This window comes from Budorcas taxicolor, chromosome 17 (genome assembly GCF_023091745.1).
Source record: "Budorcas taxicolor isolate Tak-1 chromosome 17, Takin1.1, whole genome shotgun sequence".
Classification (NCBI taxonomy): domain Eukaryota; kingdom Metazoa; phylum Chordata; class Mammalia; order Artiodactyla; family Bovidae; genus Budorcas; species Budorcas taxicolor.
Window position 1 is genome coordinate 44981041 of NC_068926.1, and position 16141 is coordinate 44997181.

At 49.1% G+C, this 16141-nt stretch overlaps 1 protein-coding gene across 1 annotated transcript in view; it reads left to right on the forward strand.

Annotated features, from left to right (window-relative positions):
• Positions 1-16141, forward strand: part of GALNT9 (polypeptide N-acetylgalactosaminyltransferase 9) — a 118582-nt gene that overhangs the window by 18339 nt on the left and 84102 nt on the right. The window contains exon 2 of the mRNA XM_052654841.1: positions 14829-15009. Coding sequence (XP_052510801.1) covers positions 14829-15009 — 181 coding nt within the window. The remainder of the gene's footprint in view (positions 1-14828; positions 15010-16141) is intronic.

Sequence of the window (16141 nt, forward strand, 5' to 3'; positions counted from 1 at the left end):
GCTTCCCGCAAGACCTGCTTGCACTGATTTCTACGAACACCACGTGGGGACTTGGCATGCCTCTGGGACTTGATCCCCATGCCGGGCCCTTCTTCCTGTTGGCTGCTCCCCTGCAGGGTCTGGGCCCTCTGCTGAGGGTCAGTGCCCAAGTTTCCTGAGGTGCACCCAGCCTCTGGGCACCCCAAGACCCAGGCTCCTGCACTCTAGCTGGCTACCCTGAGGTTCTGAGGTGCCCAGTGGCTGGAGCATCCTTCTGGACTCCAGGATCAGGGTACCTGGGACAGCTGGCCTCCAGGCCTGGCCCTGCCTCCACCTGGCTCCTGTGGCTTCTCAGCAGATGCCTTCACCCCTCTCTCCCCAAACTTCTACACCTGACGGTCTGTGCCCCTACCATCCCTAGGGCACTGTGGTTCACATGTGCTGACCGTAGACAAAAGTTGTTGGACTGTCCAGCCCAGGGCTCCCGGGAAGGGCTGGTGAGAGCAGACCGTCCCAAGATCCCAGTTCTGGGGCCTCCACACCCCCATGAGACTGCACTTCAGCAGGCAGGCCTCCACCCAGCTCTCTGCTGAGTCCCTGGCCCCACCCTGAGGATGTCAGGACGTCAGGCCTGGGGCAGAGGAGTGAGGAAGGGACCACCCAGGATGTGAAGCTGTTACAGCAGCTTCTTCTGTCCTGTGCGTCTCTCCACTGCTGCTGTGACAACTCATCAGCTGGGAGTTGCTTAAAACCACACAGATAGTTTTCTCTCACAGTTACAGAGGGCGGGAGCCTAAGCTGGGTTTCCTTGGGCTAAGATCGGGGTGTGGGCAGGGCCACACTCTCTGAAGGCTCCAGGGGGCTCCTTCCTGCCTCTCCCAGCTTCTTGGGGGCCCAGGTGTCCCTTCCTTTGCGCCTTCGCTGCCGGCTAAGGCTCCATGCCACAGGCCTCCTCTCTGTGTCAGATTCCCCCGCCCTCTCCACTCAAGGATACTTGTGATGGCATTTGGGGCCCTCCTGGGTAACCCATCTATCTCTCATCTCAAGGGTTATATCTTAATCCCACTTGCAAAGTCTCATATAATGCAATGCGTTCACAGGTTCTGGGGATTAGAACCTGATATCTTTGGGAGACATTACTCAGCCCACCACACCCGTCCCAGCTAACTAACAGAGACTCCATTTGTTAACTTACTGTGACTTTTTGAATGAGTTGCTAATATTTAGAGATACGAATATGTGCTGCTGCCTTCTCTCGGAAGTCTAGAAAATCTAGTGTTTTGGACCCATTAGATCTGGAGCAGTGGCTGCTGCACGCGGGGTGTGTGCACCCATTCACCCCATCCCCACCACTCCCTTTCGCCCCCTGACGCATGCCACAGTCCTATTTATCATTAACAGCCATTGTCACTTTTCTCAGGGCACAAGAGAAAGCATCTGGGAAACGGGATCCAAACTCCTCCTAGCCACTCCCCCCTCCCCACCCCCGATCCCCACTATCCTGCCTCCAGATCCAAGTCAGTCTCCCCTCCCCCCACACGGCATGAATAGCATCTCACACCCATGCTCTGATAGAGCCGTCTTCCCCTCCCCATGGTGTCTTCCAAATTATCTCTTCTAATTAGAAAAGTGCCTTCCCTCAGGTCACGGGAAAGGAACTTCCAATGATTATTCCATAAAAGTAGAATTGCTGTGGGCCTTCAGCAGCCTTTCACATCCGTGTGCGATCTCTGCCAATTACAGCCGTGAAGATGAATTTTGAGAGGGGAGGGCCCTCTCGTCACCGCAATCCTCAAATGGAAGCCACTTTTCCTCTTGAAAGTCCAATCTCTGCCTCAGAAACCAAATGTGTTTCCCCGGAAGTGTCACCTCGGGCTCTGGACAAGAGCACCAGAACAGAGAGAGTTCTGGACGCACACTCCATCTGCAGGGGCGTGGTGGGACTTTGGATTTGAAAAGGGCCCACGAGTTGCGCCTGTCCCCTTGGAACCCAACCTTGACCACTTGCTTCCTTTAGCCCGGGACCCACTTCTGTTTCCCGCATCTGGGCTCCCAGTGATCTGGGCTCCTAGGAGAGCCACCCGCCCACCAGGCCTCTGTGTTGGGGCCTCAGGCACCTGTTCTGCCTTGGTGAGTCTAGCTCCTGTCTACCTGGACTGAGCTGAGTACACCTGAGCAGGTTACCCACCTGGGCTAGAGCTCAACTGAGTGGGCCACCTCCCTTTGTGTAGACAAAGATGGCCAGCACCTGGCACAGCTCTTGACGTTTGAGATACATCATATATGTTCGATGAACAGATGAAGAAATAAATGGTACAACCACAAGATGAGATTTTATGTTTGCAGCCATATAAAGTTACACTTATGTAGAATTTTTAGTGACATAAGAAAATGCTTAAGATGTAGTGATAAGAACAGAACATGGACTTATATATACATCACGTGTATTTATTAAACTTGTTTGAAACTATTATATGTAAACTTATAAAAATAATATAGGGCACTAAAATACTGATACTGGTTTTCCTGGGTGATTCTGTGTGTATATGTTTTCAGAATTTTCCGCAATAAATATTTATGACCTTTTCAATCAGAAGAAATGCACTTTCTAATTAGAAAAGTAAAAACAGATATTGCTGGCCACAGTATAAAGCAAATCTAACCCTTTTGGAAAGTAATTTGGCACCAAGATCCCCAAAAATGTTTTATGCTTGACCCAGTGGTTCAGTTTCTGAAATAAGAATATGATCCTAAATATGTAAAATAAGTAAATGTATAAGCATAGAGGAACTGTTAAGTAAATATTTAAATATCATGGTGGTTTAAAAGATGGTTATTAATTATAATTATTATTGGCTCACATAAAACTGTGGGAGACACTGACAGTAACTTTATTCTTTTTCATATTTATTTCTTCATGGGGTCTTAGTTGCATTAACACAAGACCTTTCATGGTGGTGCACAGACTCTTCAGTTGTAGCACAAGAGCTCCAGAGCTCTCAGACTTCAGTAATTGCAGTATGTGCGCTATGTTGGTCCAAGGCAACTTAGTTGGGATCTTAGTTCCTGGACCAGGGATCGAACCTATGTCCCCTGCTTTAGCAGACTGATTCTTAACCAGTGGACCAACAGAGAAGTCCTGACAGTAACTTGAAGTGGCAGCAAAAGCAGGATGCAGCTCTGCCCCTTGTGCTCCCCTGACCGTTCTGCAAGGGCGATGCAGCCGGGAGCCAGTGGGTGCCCAGGAAGCCTTGTTCATCCTGGCTTTCCCGCTGAGCTGGAGAAGCTTCCGGAACGCCAGCTGGCAGCTCATTTTCTGAGTGAGATGTGATGCCCTACTGGGCATGCAGAGAGCTTCTGAGGATCCCCTGACCAGGCTTGTATTCAATCTAGATAATGTGACATGGCCATGCTGGTTATCCACCGTCACTTGGTCCTCAAGCTATGATAACTGTGAGTGTTCCCACCACCATCCTTACCTCTAACCCCAACTGAGAGGGAAAAGAGCTGGTATCCGCCCCACAGAGGGAGCCCTTTACCCTCCTGAAGGGGAATCATGCAGCCAGGAGCACCATGGACCAGCAGGCCCCCTGAAGCCTTCTGTCACTCATCTGTAGTGAGGGCCTGGTGTTCACCCCCATGCTGTTCACCAGCCTGGGCCAAGGGACAGCCAGAGGCCCTGCACTAGTATACTGTCATGAGGGTGGATCCTTCCTGCCCAGGGTGTAGTGTAGCCCCTTCTTTCTTGAGACAGTAGTGAGAGTTGTTCAGTCGCTCAGTTGGGTCGGATTCTGAGACCCCATGGCCTGCAGCACACCAGGCTTTCCTGTCCTTCACCATCTCCCTGAGTTTGCTCAGTTTCATGTCCATTGAGTCAGTGATGCTATCTACCCATCTTGTCCTCTGTCGCTCCCTTCTCCTCCTGCCTTCAATCTTCCCCAGGATCAGGGTCTTTTCTAATGAGTCGGCTCTTCACATCAGATGACCAAAGTATTGGAGCTTCAGCTTCAACATCAGTCCTTCTGATGAATATTCAGGGTTGATTTCCTTTAGGATTGACTGGTTTGATATCCTTGCAGTCCAAGGGACTCAAGAGTTTTCTCTAACACTACAGTTCAAAAGCACCAATTCTTTGGCACTCAGTCTTCTTTATGGTCCATCTCTCACATCTATAATGACTACTGGAAAAACCATAGCTTTGACTATGTGGACCTTTGTCGGCAAAGTAATGTCCCTACTTTTTAATACACTGTCTAGGTTTGCCATAGCTTTTCGTCCAAGGAGCAAGTGTCTTTTATTCTCATGGATTCAGTCACCATCCGCAGTGATTTTGGAATAGTAATAATTGTAATTAAAATGTCTCTGGTGTCAAAATGAAAAACAGATGACCTTTATGAGTCCTCTCTAAGATGCTTCTTTGAGATACCCAGAAGTTTAGAGCATGTGGCTAAGAGGCTGGGTGGCCAGGGAGACCCTTGGGGGTCTCTGTGAAGTGGGCAGAATGAAAGCACTCGGCACAGAAAGGCCCCTTGGCGGGTAAAGCAGACAGATGAGGGCCGCACCTGTCATGGCATGGCCATTGCAGTGACCTCCAGTCCCAGAAATGCAGAGAGGATGCTGGCTTTTGTTTGTCTCCTTTGTTGGATTGTCTGAAAAGTTGTCTGACAGAAGTTTCAAAGGCTGAGCTAATGAATGCAAATTTCCCATTGTTCTCAAAATCACATCTATTCAAGGATGAAATGAGAAGCTTGGGTCACCCTCCCCTGGAGGAGGAAGTGGAGGATTTCAAAACAGGAAAAACCACCCTTCCGCTCTTGTTAAGGAGGCCCAGCGCCTCTGAATCTGCACCTGCGTGGGCACAGATCAGCCGGACAACAGGCTGAGCGCCTGCGGGATGTGACTGTTGCTCCACCCCGGCATGCCCAGTTCTCGGGATCCCTGTCCCCGCGGGTGGGGTGAGGTTGCATCTGTGTGTAGGTTTCCTGGTGCCACTCTGACAGAATGCCACAAACCCGATGGCTGAAGCAACAGACATTGCCCTCTCACGGTCCAGGAGTCAGATATCTGAAACCAAGGTGTCAGCAGGGCCGAGATCCTTCTGAGCCTCCAGGGACAGATCTGTTGCAGAAAGGGGGACCCCTTCCATGGCCTGAGAGTGGGCTCTTGTCTAACACTTGGATATGAATTGTCCAAGGAGACACATGTGCTGGCAAAGCAAGAGACTTTATTGGGAAGGGGCGCCTGGGCAGAGAGCAGGAGGGTCAGGGAACCCAAGAGGACTGCTCTGCCATGTGGCTTCCGGTCTCAGGTTTTGTGGTGATGGAATCAGTTTCCAGGTTGTCTTTGGTCAATTATTCTGACTTAGGGTCTTTCCTGGTGGTGCACGCGTCACTCAGCCAAGATAGATGCCAGTGAGAAGGATCCTGGGAGGTGGTAAGACATGTGGTGTCACCTTTTGACCCTTCCTGAACTCTTCTGGTTCAGTACAGTTCAGTTCAGTTCATTTGCTCAGTTGTATCCGACTCTTTGCGACCCCATGGACTTCAGCATGCCAGGCTTCCCTGTCCTTCACCATCTCCCATCGAGTCTGTGATGCCATCCAACCATCTCATCCTCTGTCGTCCCCTTCTCCTCCTGCCTTCAGTCTTTCCCTGCATCAGGGTCTTTTCCAATGAGTCAGTTCTGGTTGGTGGTGGCTTATTAGTTCCGTGTTCCTTACCAGGACCTCCTGTCGTAAAATAACTCACGCAAATGGTTACTGGGATGCCTGGCCAGCATGGGTGGTTTCAGTCAGTGTTTCCCCCATCAGACCCTTCCTGCCACTTTCAGCTCCTGGCGGCCCCAAGTGTCCTGGGCTCATGGCCACATCACTGCTGTCACCGCTTCTGCTGGCCATTGTCTCTGTGTGTGTCCAAAATTCCATCTTATATAAGGTCCTAGTTACAGCAGGGTCAGGACCTTAGCGTATCTTTGATGGGGGGGGGGGGGATGGTTCAACCCACAACCGTCTGCAGAATCTGGTCTTTTGCTTTTTCAGGGGCCCTCGAACCAAGGACAACTAATTGGAACAGGAGCCCCCAGAGGCGGGGTGAGAAGGAGGGCACCTGGCTGTCCCCCACCCCCACCCCTACCCCCTGTGCTGGTTACTTGGTGGAACTGAGAGTTGGCAGATGTGAGGAGGAAAACCCACAGCAGGTGTGACTCCAGAAGGCCTTGGCAGGCCCTACCTGACCATAGGTTCAGGGAAATGTGGGCCTCAGATCCCGCAGTAACGGCCGAGCCATCTTTAATCTTTACAATTTCCCTCTCTCTCCGTTTGCCCTCATTTCCTGGGGGGATCAATCAATCCTGCCTCTTTAGAAGGAATTCTTTGTGAGAAAAGATGTGAGTCAACGCTGGGATGTGAGAAAAGAGGGGAGATGAGAGCTCCGGGAACCCTGCAGGGAAGCACCAATGTGCGTGACTTTCCTTCAAAGCGAAATCGGATCCGTGGGTTTTCAATCAGGGGAGCTGTGACAGATGTCTCCTGCTCCAGAGAACTGTGATGAGGACTATCAGAGATCCGAGGCCGGCGGGGCTTGCCTCCCTGAGGGGCTGCAGGGATGCTCTGGAGGGCCAGCCTCTCAGAGCCCCTGCTGCCTCCTCTGGGTCAGCCATCAGCAGGGGCCAGGGCCAGGGCAAGGCCCAGAAGTTACCCACCCAGGACCCTGCCCTGGCTCTCAGCCCCTCTAGAGCCCAGAAGCAGTGTCTGTACATTATTCCTGTCTGCAGTCCATCGTGTACCCTTGAAAAGGTGAAAGGTCATGAGCCCCTGTTCCACGCACGGCAGAGGTCCTCCACGTGTGATCCCCAGCCAACATCAGCATCCCCTAGGGGCTTCTCAGAGATGCCAGCTCTCTGGCCCACCTGGACCTGCAGAATCAGATACTTTGGGTGGGTCCTTGCAGCCTGTGTCCTCCAGGGGGCGCTGCTCTATATTGATAACCGCTATTCTAAGGGCTGCTGTTCCTCCCTCCTCCAGAGCTCAGTCTCAGGGGTGTGCACCCATGGAGCTGGCTTGCTGGTTCGCTGCCCACCCTAGCTGCCAGGCTCAGTCACTCCTCCATTCATTCTACCAGCTCATGTCCCCTCCAGGCTCCATGGCTGTTGGGAGATGAGCAAAGAAGAATGCAAGCAAGGCTCCTGGGGCTCTGGTTCCACCCGTGACCAGATCCAGCTGGTCCCATCAGCATGTCCACAGTGGAGGCTAAAATATTGTCAATTAGAAAAAAATGCACAACATGGGAGTCTCAAATTAAGTTTTATTTGGGGACAAAATGAGGACTGCAGCCTGGGAGACAGCACCTCTGATAGCTGTGAGAAAACTGTTCCAAAGGTAGGGGAGAAAGACAGTGTATATATACATATATATATATATATATGATTAGAAAAGGCAGAGGAGCCAGAGACCAAACTGCCAACATCCGCTGGATCATCGAAAAAGCACGAGAGTTCCAGAAAAACATCTATTTCTGCTTTCTTGACTATGCCAAAGCCTTTGACTGTGTGGATCACAATAAACTGTAGAAAATTCTGAAAGAGATGGGAATACCAGACCACCTCACCTGCCTCTTGAGAAATCTGTATGCAGGCCAGGAAGCAACAGTTAGAACTGGACATGGAACAACAGACTGGTTCCAAATAGGAAAAGGAGTACGTCAAGGCTGTATATTGTCACCCTGCTTATTTAACTTCTATGCAGAGTACATCATGAGAAACACTGGGCTGGAAGAAGCACAAGCTGGAATCAAGATTGCTGGGAGAAATATCAATAACCTCAGATATGCAGATGACACCACCCTTATGGCAGAAAGTGAAGAACTAAAGAGCCTTCTGATGAAAGTGAAAGAGGAGAGTGAAAAAGTTGGCTTAAAACTCAACATTCAGAAAACTAAGATCATGGCATCTGGTCCCATCACTTCATGGCAAATAGATGGGGAAACAGTGGAAACGGTGGCTGACTTTATTTTGGGGGGCTCTGAAACCACTGCAGATGGTGACTGCAGCCATGAAATTAAAAGACGCTTACTCCTTGGAAGGAAAGTTATGATCAACCTAGACAGCATATTAAAAAGCAGAGATATTATTTGGTCAACAAAGTTTCGTCTAGTCAAGGCTATGGTTTTTTCAGTAGTCATGTATGGATGTGAGAGTTGGACTATAAAGAAAGCTGAGTGCCGAAGAATTTTTGCTTTTGAACTGTGGTATTGGAGAAGACTCTTGAGAGTCCCTTGGACTGCAAGGAGATCCAACCAGTCCATCCTAAGGGAGATCAGTCCTGGGTGTTCATTGGAGGGACTGATGTTGAAGCTGAAACTCCAATACTTTGGCCACCTGATGTGAAGAGCTGACTCATTTGAAAGATTGAGGGCAGGAGGAGAAGGGGATGACAGAGGATGAGATGGTTGGATGGCATCACCGACTCAATGGACAAGCTGCTACTGCTAAGTCGCTTCAGTCATGTCCGACTCTGTGCGACCCCATAGACGGCAGCCCACCAGGCTTCCCCGTCCCTGGGATTCTCCAGGCAAGAATACTGGAGTGGGTTGCCACTTCCTTCTCCAGTGCATGAAAGTGAAAAGTGAAAGTGAAGTCGCTCAGTCATGTCCGACTCTTAGCGACCCCATGGACTGCAGCCCACCAGGCTCCTCCATCCATGGGATTTTCCAGGCAAGAGTACTGGAGTGGGCTGCCATTGAGTTTGGGTAAAGTCTGGGGGTTGGTGATGGACAGGGAGGCCTGTGTGCTGCGGTTCATGGAGTCGCAAAGAGTCAGACACAACTGAGCGACTGAACTGAAACTGAAATATACGTATGATTTTGGTGAAGGGGGAATACATGCTATGAAGCACATATTTTTCCAGAAAGTTTCTGCTGGTCTCATGAAGCTTCTACTTGTCATGAGAAACAGTCGTCACCATAAAGGATCTTAATGCTTTTCTAGATATGAGGAGATACAAGAATTTGGCTCATAAAATCAGCTCCTGAGAATATCTAAGTATCTGAAGACCTGTCCTCCCAGTTCTCCCCTCACTCAAGCACAGAGTGCCTTATCTCTGCTCTCACCCTGAACTCCTTTCAGGGGTGTTGAAGGTCAGCAGCTGCAGCAGCACATGACTTAATCCTTGGAGAGGTAGCTGGCGAGTGCCCATGGCAAGTGCCAACTTGTAGCTGACAATATCGAAGGGCAGCCCTGCTCTGATATTCACAGATTCTGCATTTGTGAACCCACTTGCTCAGTAAACTTTATTTATAACCCCCAGATCAACACGCATGGTGCTTTTGTGGTCATCTGTGGATGTGGGCACCTGGCAGATGGCTGATTCAGGGAGTAAAGACATGGAGGGTTTTCTGAGAGGGGGGACCCTCACAGCAGGGATTTCCTTGAATCCTGCACCCCAGGCACCTTGCTCTAGTCCCAGCCCTGCTGAGAGGAAAATCTGTGAGAGGAAGCTGGACCCCATTCTGTAGGCAGGGGTGCGGAAGCTCTGGAGAGGCAGCAGCACACAGCGGCGAAGCACCTTCCTATGGTGCCACCTTGCCTGCCTGCAGATGCGGGTTCTGGTGCTTGCAAACTGTGTGACCTCGGGCAGGTCACGTGACCTCTCTGTGCCTCAGTCAACTCATCTGCAAAATGGGGTGAATTATAGCCCTACCTCACAGGGGTGTTGTGGGAAATGAATGTGTTCCTATCTAAAAGATACATGCTACCTGACTGTTACTGTTATCGTCCTTATGTTTGTTGTTGTTTAGTCACTAAACCATGTCCAGCTCTTTTGCAACCCCATGAACTGTAGCCCACCAGCCTCTTCTGTCTATGGGATTTCCCAAGCAAGAATATTGGTCAAGTGTGTGTTAGATGCTCAGTCATGTCCGACTCTTTGCAACCCCACGGACTGTAGCTCACTATGCTCCTCTGTCCATGGGATTCTCCCAGCAAGTTACTGGAGTGGGTTGCCATTCCCTCCTCCAGGGGATCTTCCCAACCCAGAGATCAAACTTGGGTATTTTGCATTGCAGGCAACCGAGCCACCAGGGAAGCCCAAGAATATTGGAACAGGTTGCCATTTCCTTCTACTTTGGCCCTATAATGCTGTACAGAAAGCCAAGATGCAGGGACTTCCCTAGAGGTCCAGTGGTTAAGAATCCACCTTCCACTGCCGGGGACGTGGATTAAATCTCTGGTCGGCGAACTTACGTCCCACATGCCTTGTGGCAACTAAGCCCCTGCACCTTGACTAGAGAAAAGCCCTCTAGATGAAATGAAAGATCCCATGTGCCACAACAAAGACCTGACAAAGCCAAATAAACAAATATTGTTTTAAAAAGAAAGTCAAGAATGCAAACCCAAAAAAGAGATGCAAACCAAAATATGCATACTTGGGGGAAATTAACAGAATGTCAGAAAAAGCCATCAATACTGTCTTGACATTTGAAAATTCTTCACTAGGTGCATGGGTGCAGTTACCGATAGAATTCCGCTTTGGTCCTCATGGACCCACATTGCCTGGCTCCACAGAGAATAGTATTTACATCATCACCATGTGGCAAATGTGGCCTCCTCTCTCATTTTAGAATCAACACATGGACCAATCTGCGGAAAGCTCGATTGTAGTTACAGAGCAAAATGTAGATGTTACAAATGGTTTTTTAAAAAAACAAAAAACTTATTTATTTGGCTGCACTGGGTCTTGGTTGCTGCATGGGGGATCTAGTTCCCTGACCAGGGGCCAAACGCAGGCCCCCTGCATTGGAAGTGCGGAGTCTCAGCCACTGGGCCGCCAGAGAAGTCCTCAAATGATCTTTGACACCATAAAAGTGATGGCAAAGCTAAATGGAAGATGCAGAGAAGTATGTTAAGGTCTTTTCTGTTTTTTGCCATTCAACATTTTATGGTTTTTTTTTTTAATGTTTTTATTTTTATTGTGGTCAGAACATTGAACATGAGATCTGCCTTCTTAACACATAAAAAAAATTTTTTTTTAATTGGAATGTGGTTGAATACAAAGCTGTGTTGGTTTCAGGTGTACAGCCAAGTGAATCATTAACACATTTTTAAGTGCACAAGGCAGTATTGCTAACTAGGCACAGTGTTCTGCAGAAGACCTCCAAGTTTGTTCAGATATATATGTACCCCTGAAACAAATATATATACTGAAACTTCATATCATTGAACGGCAACCCTGGGAGTATGCTAATTTCTCATCTAACCTGGTAGGGAGTCCATAGACAGCAGCTAAAGTTGATATTTCCTGAAATAGATCCTTAAGTGTTCCTTTTAAGGTCACAAAAGTAACCATGAGAATAGCTAAAAATAATAACATAGCTAAGAAAAATCAAGGAAGGGAGGGAGGACAGGGGACAAGGATGTAGGTGGTAGGACTAAACCCTCATCTTTCATGCCAGGAAGGCAAGAGAAATTGTCTCAGGCTGACAAAGCAAGAACTAGACCCATAAAATTATTATGTGTGCCTGCAGTGGACAAAACGAGAAAGCCTAAAACCAGAAGAAAATTATTTCCTTTGAAGAGAAGGAGACAGCACAGGAAACGTTAAGTCCTTGTTTTATAACTTTCTGGATGGTTTGAATTTTTCAGTGTGTGTTTTCTGCTTTTGTAAGCGGAAACTGGTGTGAAAGAGTCTGGTTGCCACTATCAGGGCCTGACTACAGCGGGTCAGAGTCAGCAGGGCCAGACCCTACCCTGGCTCCCCTACACACAGCTGGCACCCATGAGCCGTGAGACTTTCTCTTTAGGTCTGGAAGTACATGTGCCCGTGGGAGACATCTATTTACAGACCTTTGAAAGAAAACTGCAAGTACAGTACAGACGTTTAAAAACAGCATGATTATATATATTTTGCAGTATTAAAATAACTGGAAGTGATTTGCGTCATGTGATTTTTCAGTTTTACATCCAATGAGTATCCTTCAGTTCAACATAGATACCAAGGCTACATTTGTCATTTAAAATGGAATATTCTGGATCATGGGAGGTCCCTGGAGCCTGTGGCCATGGCGCTGGTGAGCACAGGAGCCCCTTGGGTGTACGGAGGAGGGAGGTCAGGCCCCCACATTCCTGCCCTCACTGGGAAGTGTTAAAAGATAAACTGAGGCAGATTACAAATCTTAAGACTATATTCAGGCTGGGGAATTCCCTGTCGGTCCAGTGGTTAGGGCTGCATGCTTCCACTGCAAAGGGTGCCAGTTTGGTCCCTGGTTGGGGAACTAAGATCCTGAATGCCACTGGACCAAAAAAAAAAAGAAAGATCATGTTTGGACAAAAATTGACTGGAATGGGACAACCTCCAGCAGGAAGTGGTAGAGCACCTCACCCCCACGAGCTGGAGAAAGTATACAGAAAAAGTGTAGAAACAAAGGAGGTTGTTGATTGGTAGAGCTTAAACCCCAGCTTTGTGTAGTTAGCTGTGATTGGCTGTGTGTGATTGGGGTTTCCATTTCCTAACCTTGAGGTATTCACAGGCTTAGGTTTGGGTTTACTTGCATAGGTACCATGCATTAGACGCCCCCAGCCAAGTGGACTTCTTGCTTAATTAATTTAAAACCTTAAGGAGAGAGTGGGTATCACAAGGGAAGAAACTGATATCCAGTGTGGAGCAGCATGTGACATCAGTGTTAGATATTTCTCAGAGTTTGTACTTCTAGTGGCCTGAACTAAGACCAGAAACTTCTCTGTGAAAGCTAATAAATGCATTTCTGGGATGGGAGTTCACTTCAACTCTTTCTGTCTTAAGCTTCTGCTCCCTGGACCTCACTCGCACAGCCAAGATGCCCCACAGTCGTCCATCCCAGAGAGAGCAAGATGTGTGGTCCTTGCCTGGTGGGCTCTGCTCTGGTCCCTGATTCCCCCTGGGATGATGTCTCCTCTCCTGGCACAAGTGCCCAAATAGAACATTTCAGAAGACCACTCCCCTGGCTTGTCCTTCTTAGGCACTCACAGGTCCTTGGCTCCGGTAAGCAGAGCAGACACTCGGGCATGTGGAAGATGGAGGTCAGCCCTCTCCCAATCCCTGCCCTGGTCACCCCAGGAGGGTTCCTTTTCAGCAAGTGCCACCCTCATCCTGGAGGTCTCCTGGTGTCACCAGAGAGTAGCTTCATCTGTTCTTGAACTTTTGTAATGTCAACTTTAAAAAAATGCACAGCAAGAGAGTTGCAAGATAGGTTTTTATTTGAGGCAGAATGAGGACTGCGACCCAGATAGAGCACCTCAGATACTTCTGAGAAACTGCTCCAAGGAAGTAGTGGGGAAAGACAGTATATATGTGATTTTGGTGAAGGGGGAGTACAGGCAATCAAGCACTTATTTTTTTTTGGTAGGAACTTTCTGCTTATCTCATGAAGTTTCTGCTAGTCCCAAGAACAGTCGCCACCATGAAGGATTTTAGTGCTTTTCTAGATATGAGCAGATACAAGAGTTGGGCTCATAAGATCAGCTCCTGAGAATATCTAACTATCTGAAGACCTGTCCTGCTGGTTTTCCCAGAGCCCAGAGTGTTGAGGTGATCTAAACACACATTGGAAAAGAAATTCCAGACACAGAGCATTTCAGAAGGGAGTGAGTTTATTGAGAATAAAGAGCAGAGATAATGTGGGCACTGTGAGTATAGCGGGCCAACCTCCTGACAGACCTGGGAGAGTCGACAGCTTTCATGAGTTAACAGCCAATTTTTATAGCCTCAAGACAAAGAAAATGCCTGCTGGAAGGTTGGCATCAGGTGACTGGTTAGGGTGCTATAGGGTGGGTAACAGGATGGACACTTTTGCCTAACTTGGAGTCAGGAAGCCTGCTGGTGGTGATCAGAGGGGCTTTCGGCAGATTACAAAGGGGGTTCAGGCAGTTCCAGCGAGGACCTTATTTCTGGGCTTTGCTTATATGGTCTTGGGGCAGGACTCAACAGGGTGCCTTGTTTCTGCTCTCCACCCTGAACTCCCTTGGGGTGTGTGGAAGGTCAGCATCTACAGCCGCACATGACTTAATCCTTGTAGAGGTAGATGGCAAGGGCCCATGGCAACTGCCGATCTGTAGTTGACGGTAAATAGGATTGTACTTATGTTTTCCTCTGTGCCTTGGGAGGCTTCTTGCTCAACAATACTTTCGAGACTCATCCAGGTTGTTGCATATTTGGTAGTTCCTTCCTTTCCATCCCGAAGCAGCATCACACCGTGTGGACGTGCAACTAGTTGGAATTACGAAGATCAACAATATTAAGGATTGGGAGCAGCTGCTTTACATTTTTAAAGTTCACTTATTTTTATTTGACATTAAAAAAAACCAATAGAGTTTGCTTCTTCGAACAGTTTTGGGTTTGCAGAAACATTGAGTAGAAAGTACAGAGAGTTCCCGTGTAGCCCCTCCCCTGACTCAGTTTACCCTGTTGTTCACAGCTTGCATTAATGTGGTGCATTTGTTACAATTAATGAACCTACACTGACTCATCCTAATTACTCAAAGTCCATAATTTACATGAGGGTTCACTCTTGGTGTCCTACTTGCTCTGGGTTTGGACAAACGTATGTTAACATGTATCCATCATCATAGAAAGTTTCGCTGCCCTAAAAATTCTCTGTGCTCTGTCTGTTCATTCCTACCCTGAAACCTTGGCACTGGTCCTTATACTGTTCCCACGGCTTTGCCTTCCTTCAATGTCCTCTAGTTGGAATTCTGCAATATGTGAGGAATTGGCTGTGCTTGCATCTGAAAGATAGGGGCTGTCAGGGCGAGGCTGGGAGGAGGGTGGGGGAGGGACATGGTAGGGCCTGGGACCTGCCTGACCCCCTCTTTTTTCCCACCAGGTCTTGCCAAGCCCATTGGTCTGGTGGAGGGGCCAGGAGGCCTGGGCCAGGGCGGCATGGCAGCCACCCTGAGGGATGATAGCCAGGAGACGGAAGGCAAGTTCGAGGAATATGGGTACAATGCACAGCTCAGCGACCGCATCTCCCTGGACCGTACCATCCCGGACTACAGGCCCAAAAAGTGAGTACGTGGCCTCTCCCACAGGCACCTCCAAGCAGCACCCCTGCAGGCCCAGGCTCCTGGCATCCAGACATTTACAGGGCAGAGCGGAGGGAAGGGCGCCCTGGCTGGCAGGGCCCTCCCCATCTGCCTTCTCTGGGTTCTCTGCCCCCAGCGTCCTGCCCCTTGTGCCCTGGGCGTCCTCTGCAGGTGCCCACCACAGGACTGAGTCTGGACCTGCCCAGGAAGCTGGGCCTCACTAGCTGATGCTCCAGGTGCCACCACTTTAGATCACACAAGTGACAAGTAACACAAGCTGGAAGCATCAGACTCTGCCAAGTACATTTGTCCTCCCTGCTTTTGGTCCAGGAACTGGACGGTGGGTGGAAAGTCTGCCTGACACGAGCTTTGCCTATGTCTAAAAGATATTCTCATGTCTGTCAGTTGCCTCTAAACCCCAGGTCCACTGATCCCCAAAGCCACAGCAGTTGAGTCCGAAAAGTCAGACCCACGGATGGCTGTGGCCTTGCCTTCCGGTCCCTTGACTGATTCCTGGTCTCAGACCACTGCGTCCTGTACTAAAGCTCACTAGGACCTTTGGCAGAGGTGAGATTGGAACAAAATGCCATACTGAGTGGACCTCATTGCTTCAATAAATCAGCCAAGCAGGGTGCCTGGGCACTGGACATGAATGAAGAGTTTGGCCAGACTCCTTGCTGTGGCTCCAGCCACAGCTGGGAAACTAGAACAAGCAAAACACTTTCAGCCACACCTTTCCAGCAGAGACTGGAGTTTAGGCCTAGGCCAGGCTGACCAGCCGTGTAGTCAGAGTTGATACTGTGGGTCCTGAGATGGTGACAGGTCGTGCCTTGGCCTCTGAAGCAGTCTTTCAGGAAAGGCAGATGGGGGGTGGGAGTGTATCTTCTTTTAGCTCCTGTCTTGGTTTACCCCTCTTCCTGCTGCGGCCTCTGAGACAGGACTCTGGTTTGTAAAGTGGTCCCAGAAGCTCTTCCCAGATGGCTCAGTGGTAAAGAATCTGCCTGCCAATGCAGGAAATGCAGGAGACATGAGTTTTATCTCTGGGTCAGGAAGATCCCCCTGGAGAAGGAAATGACAATCCACTCCAGTATTCTTGCCTGGGAAATCCCATGGG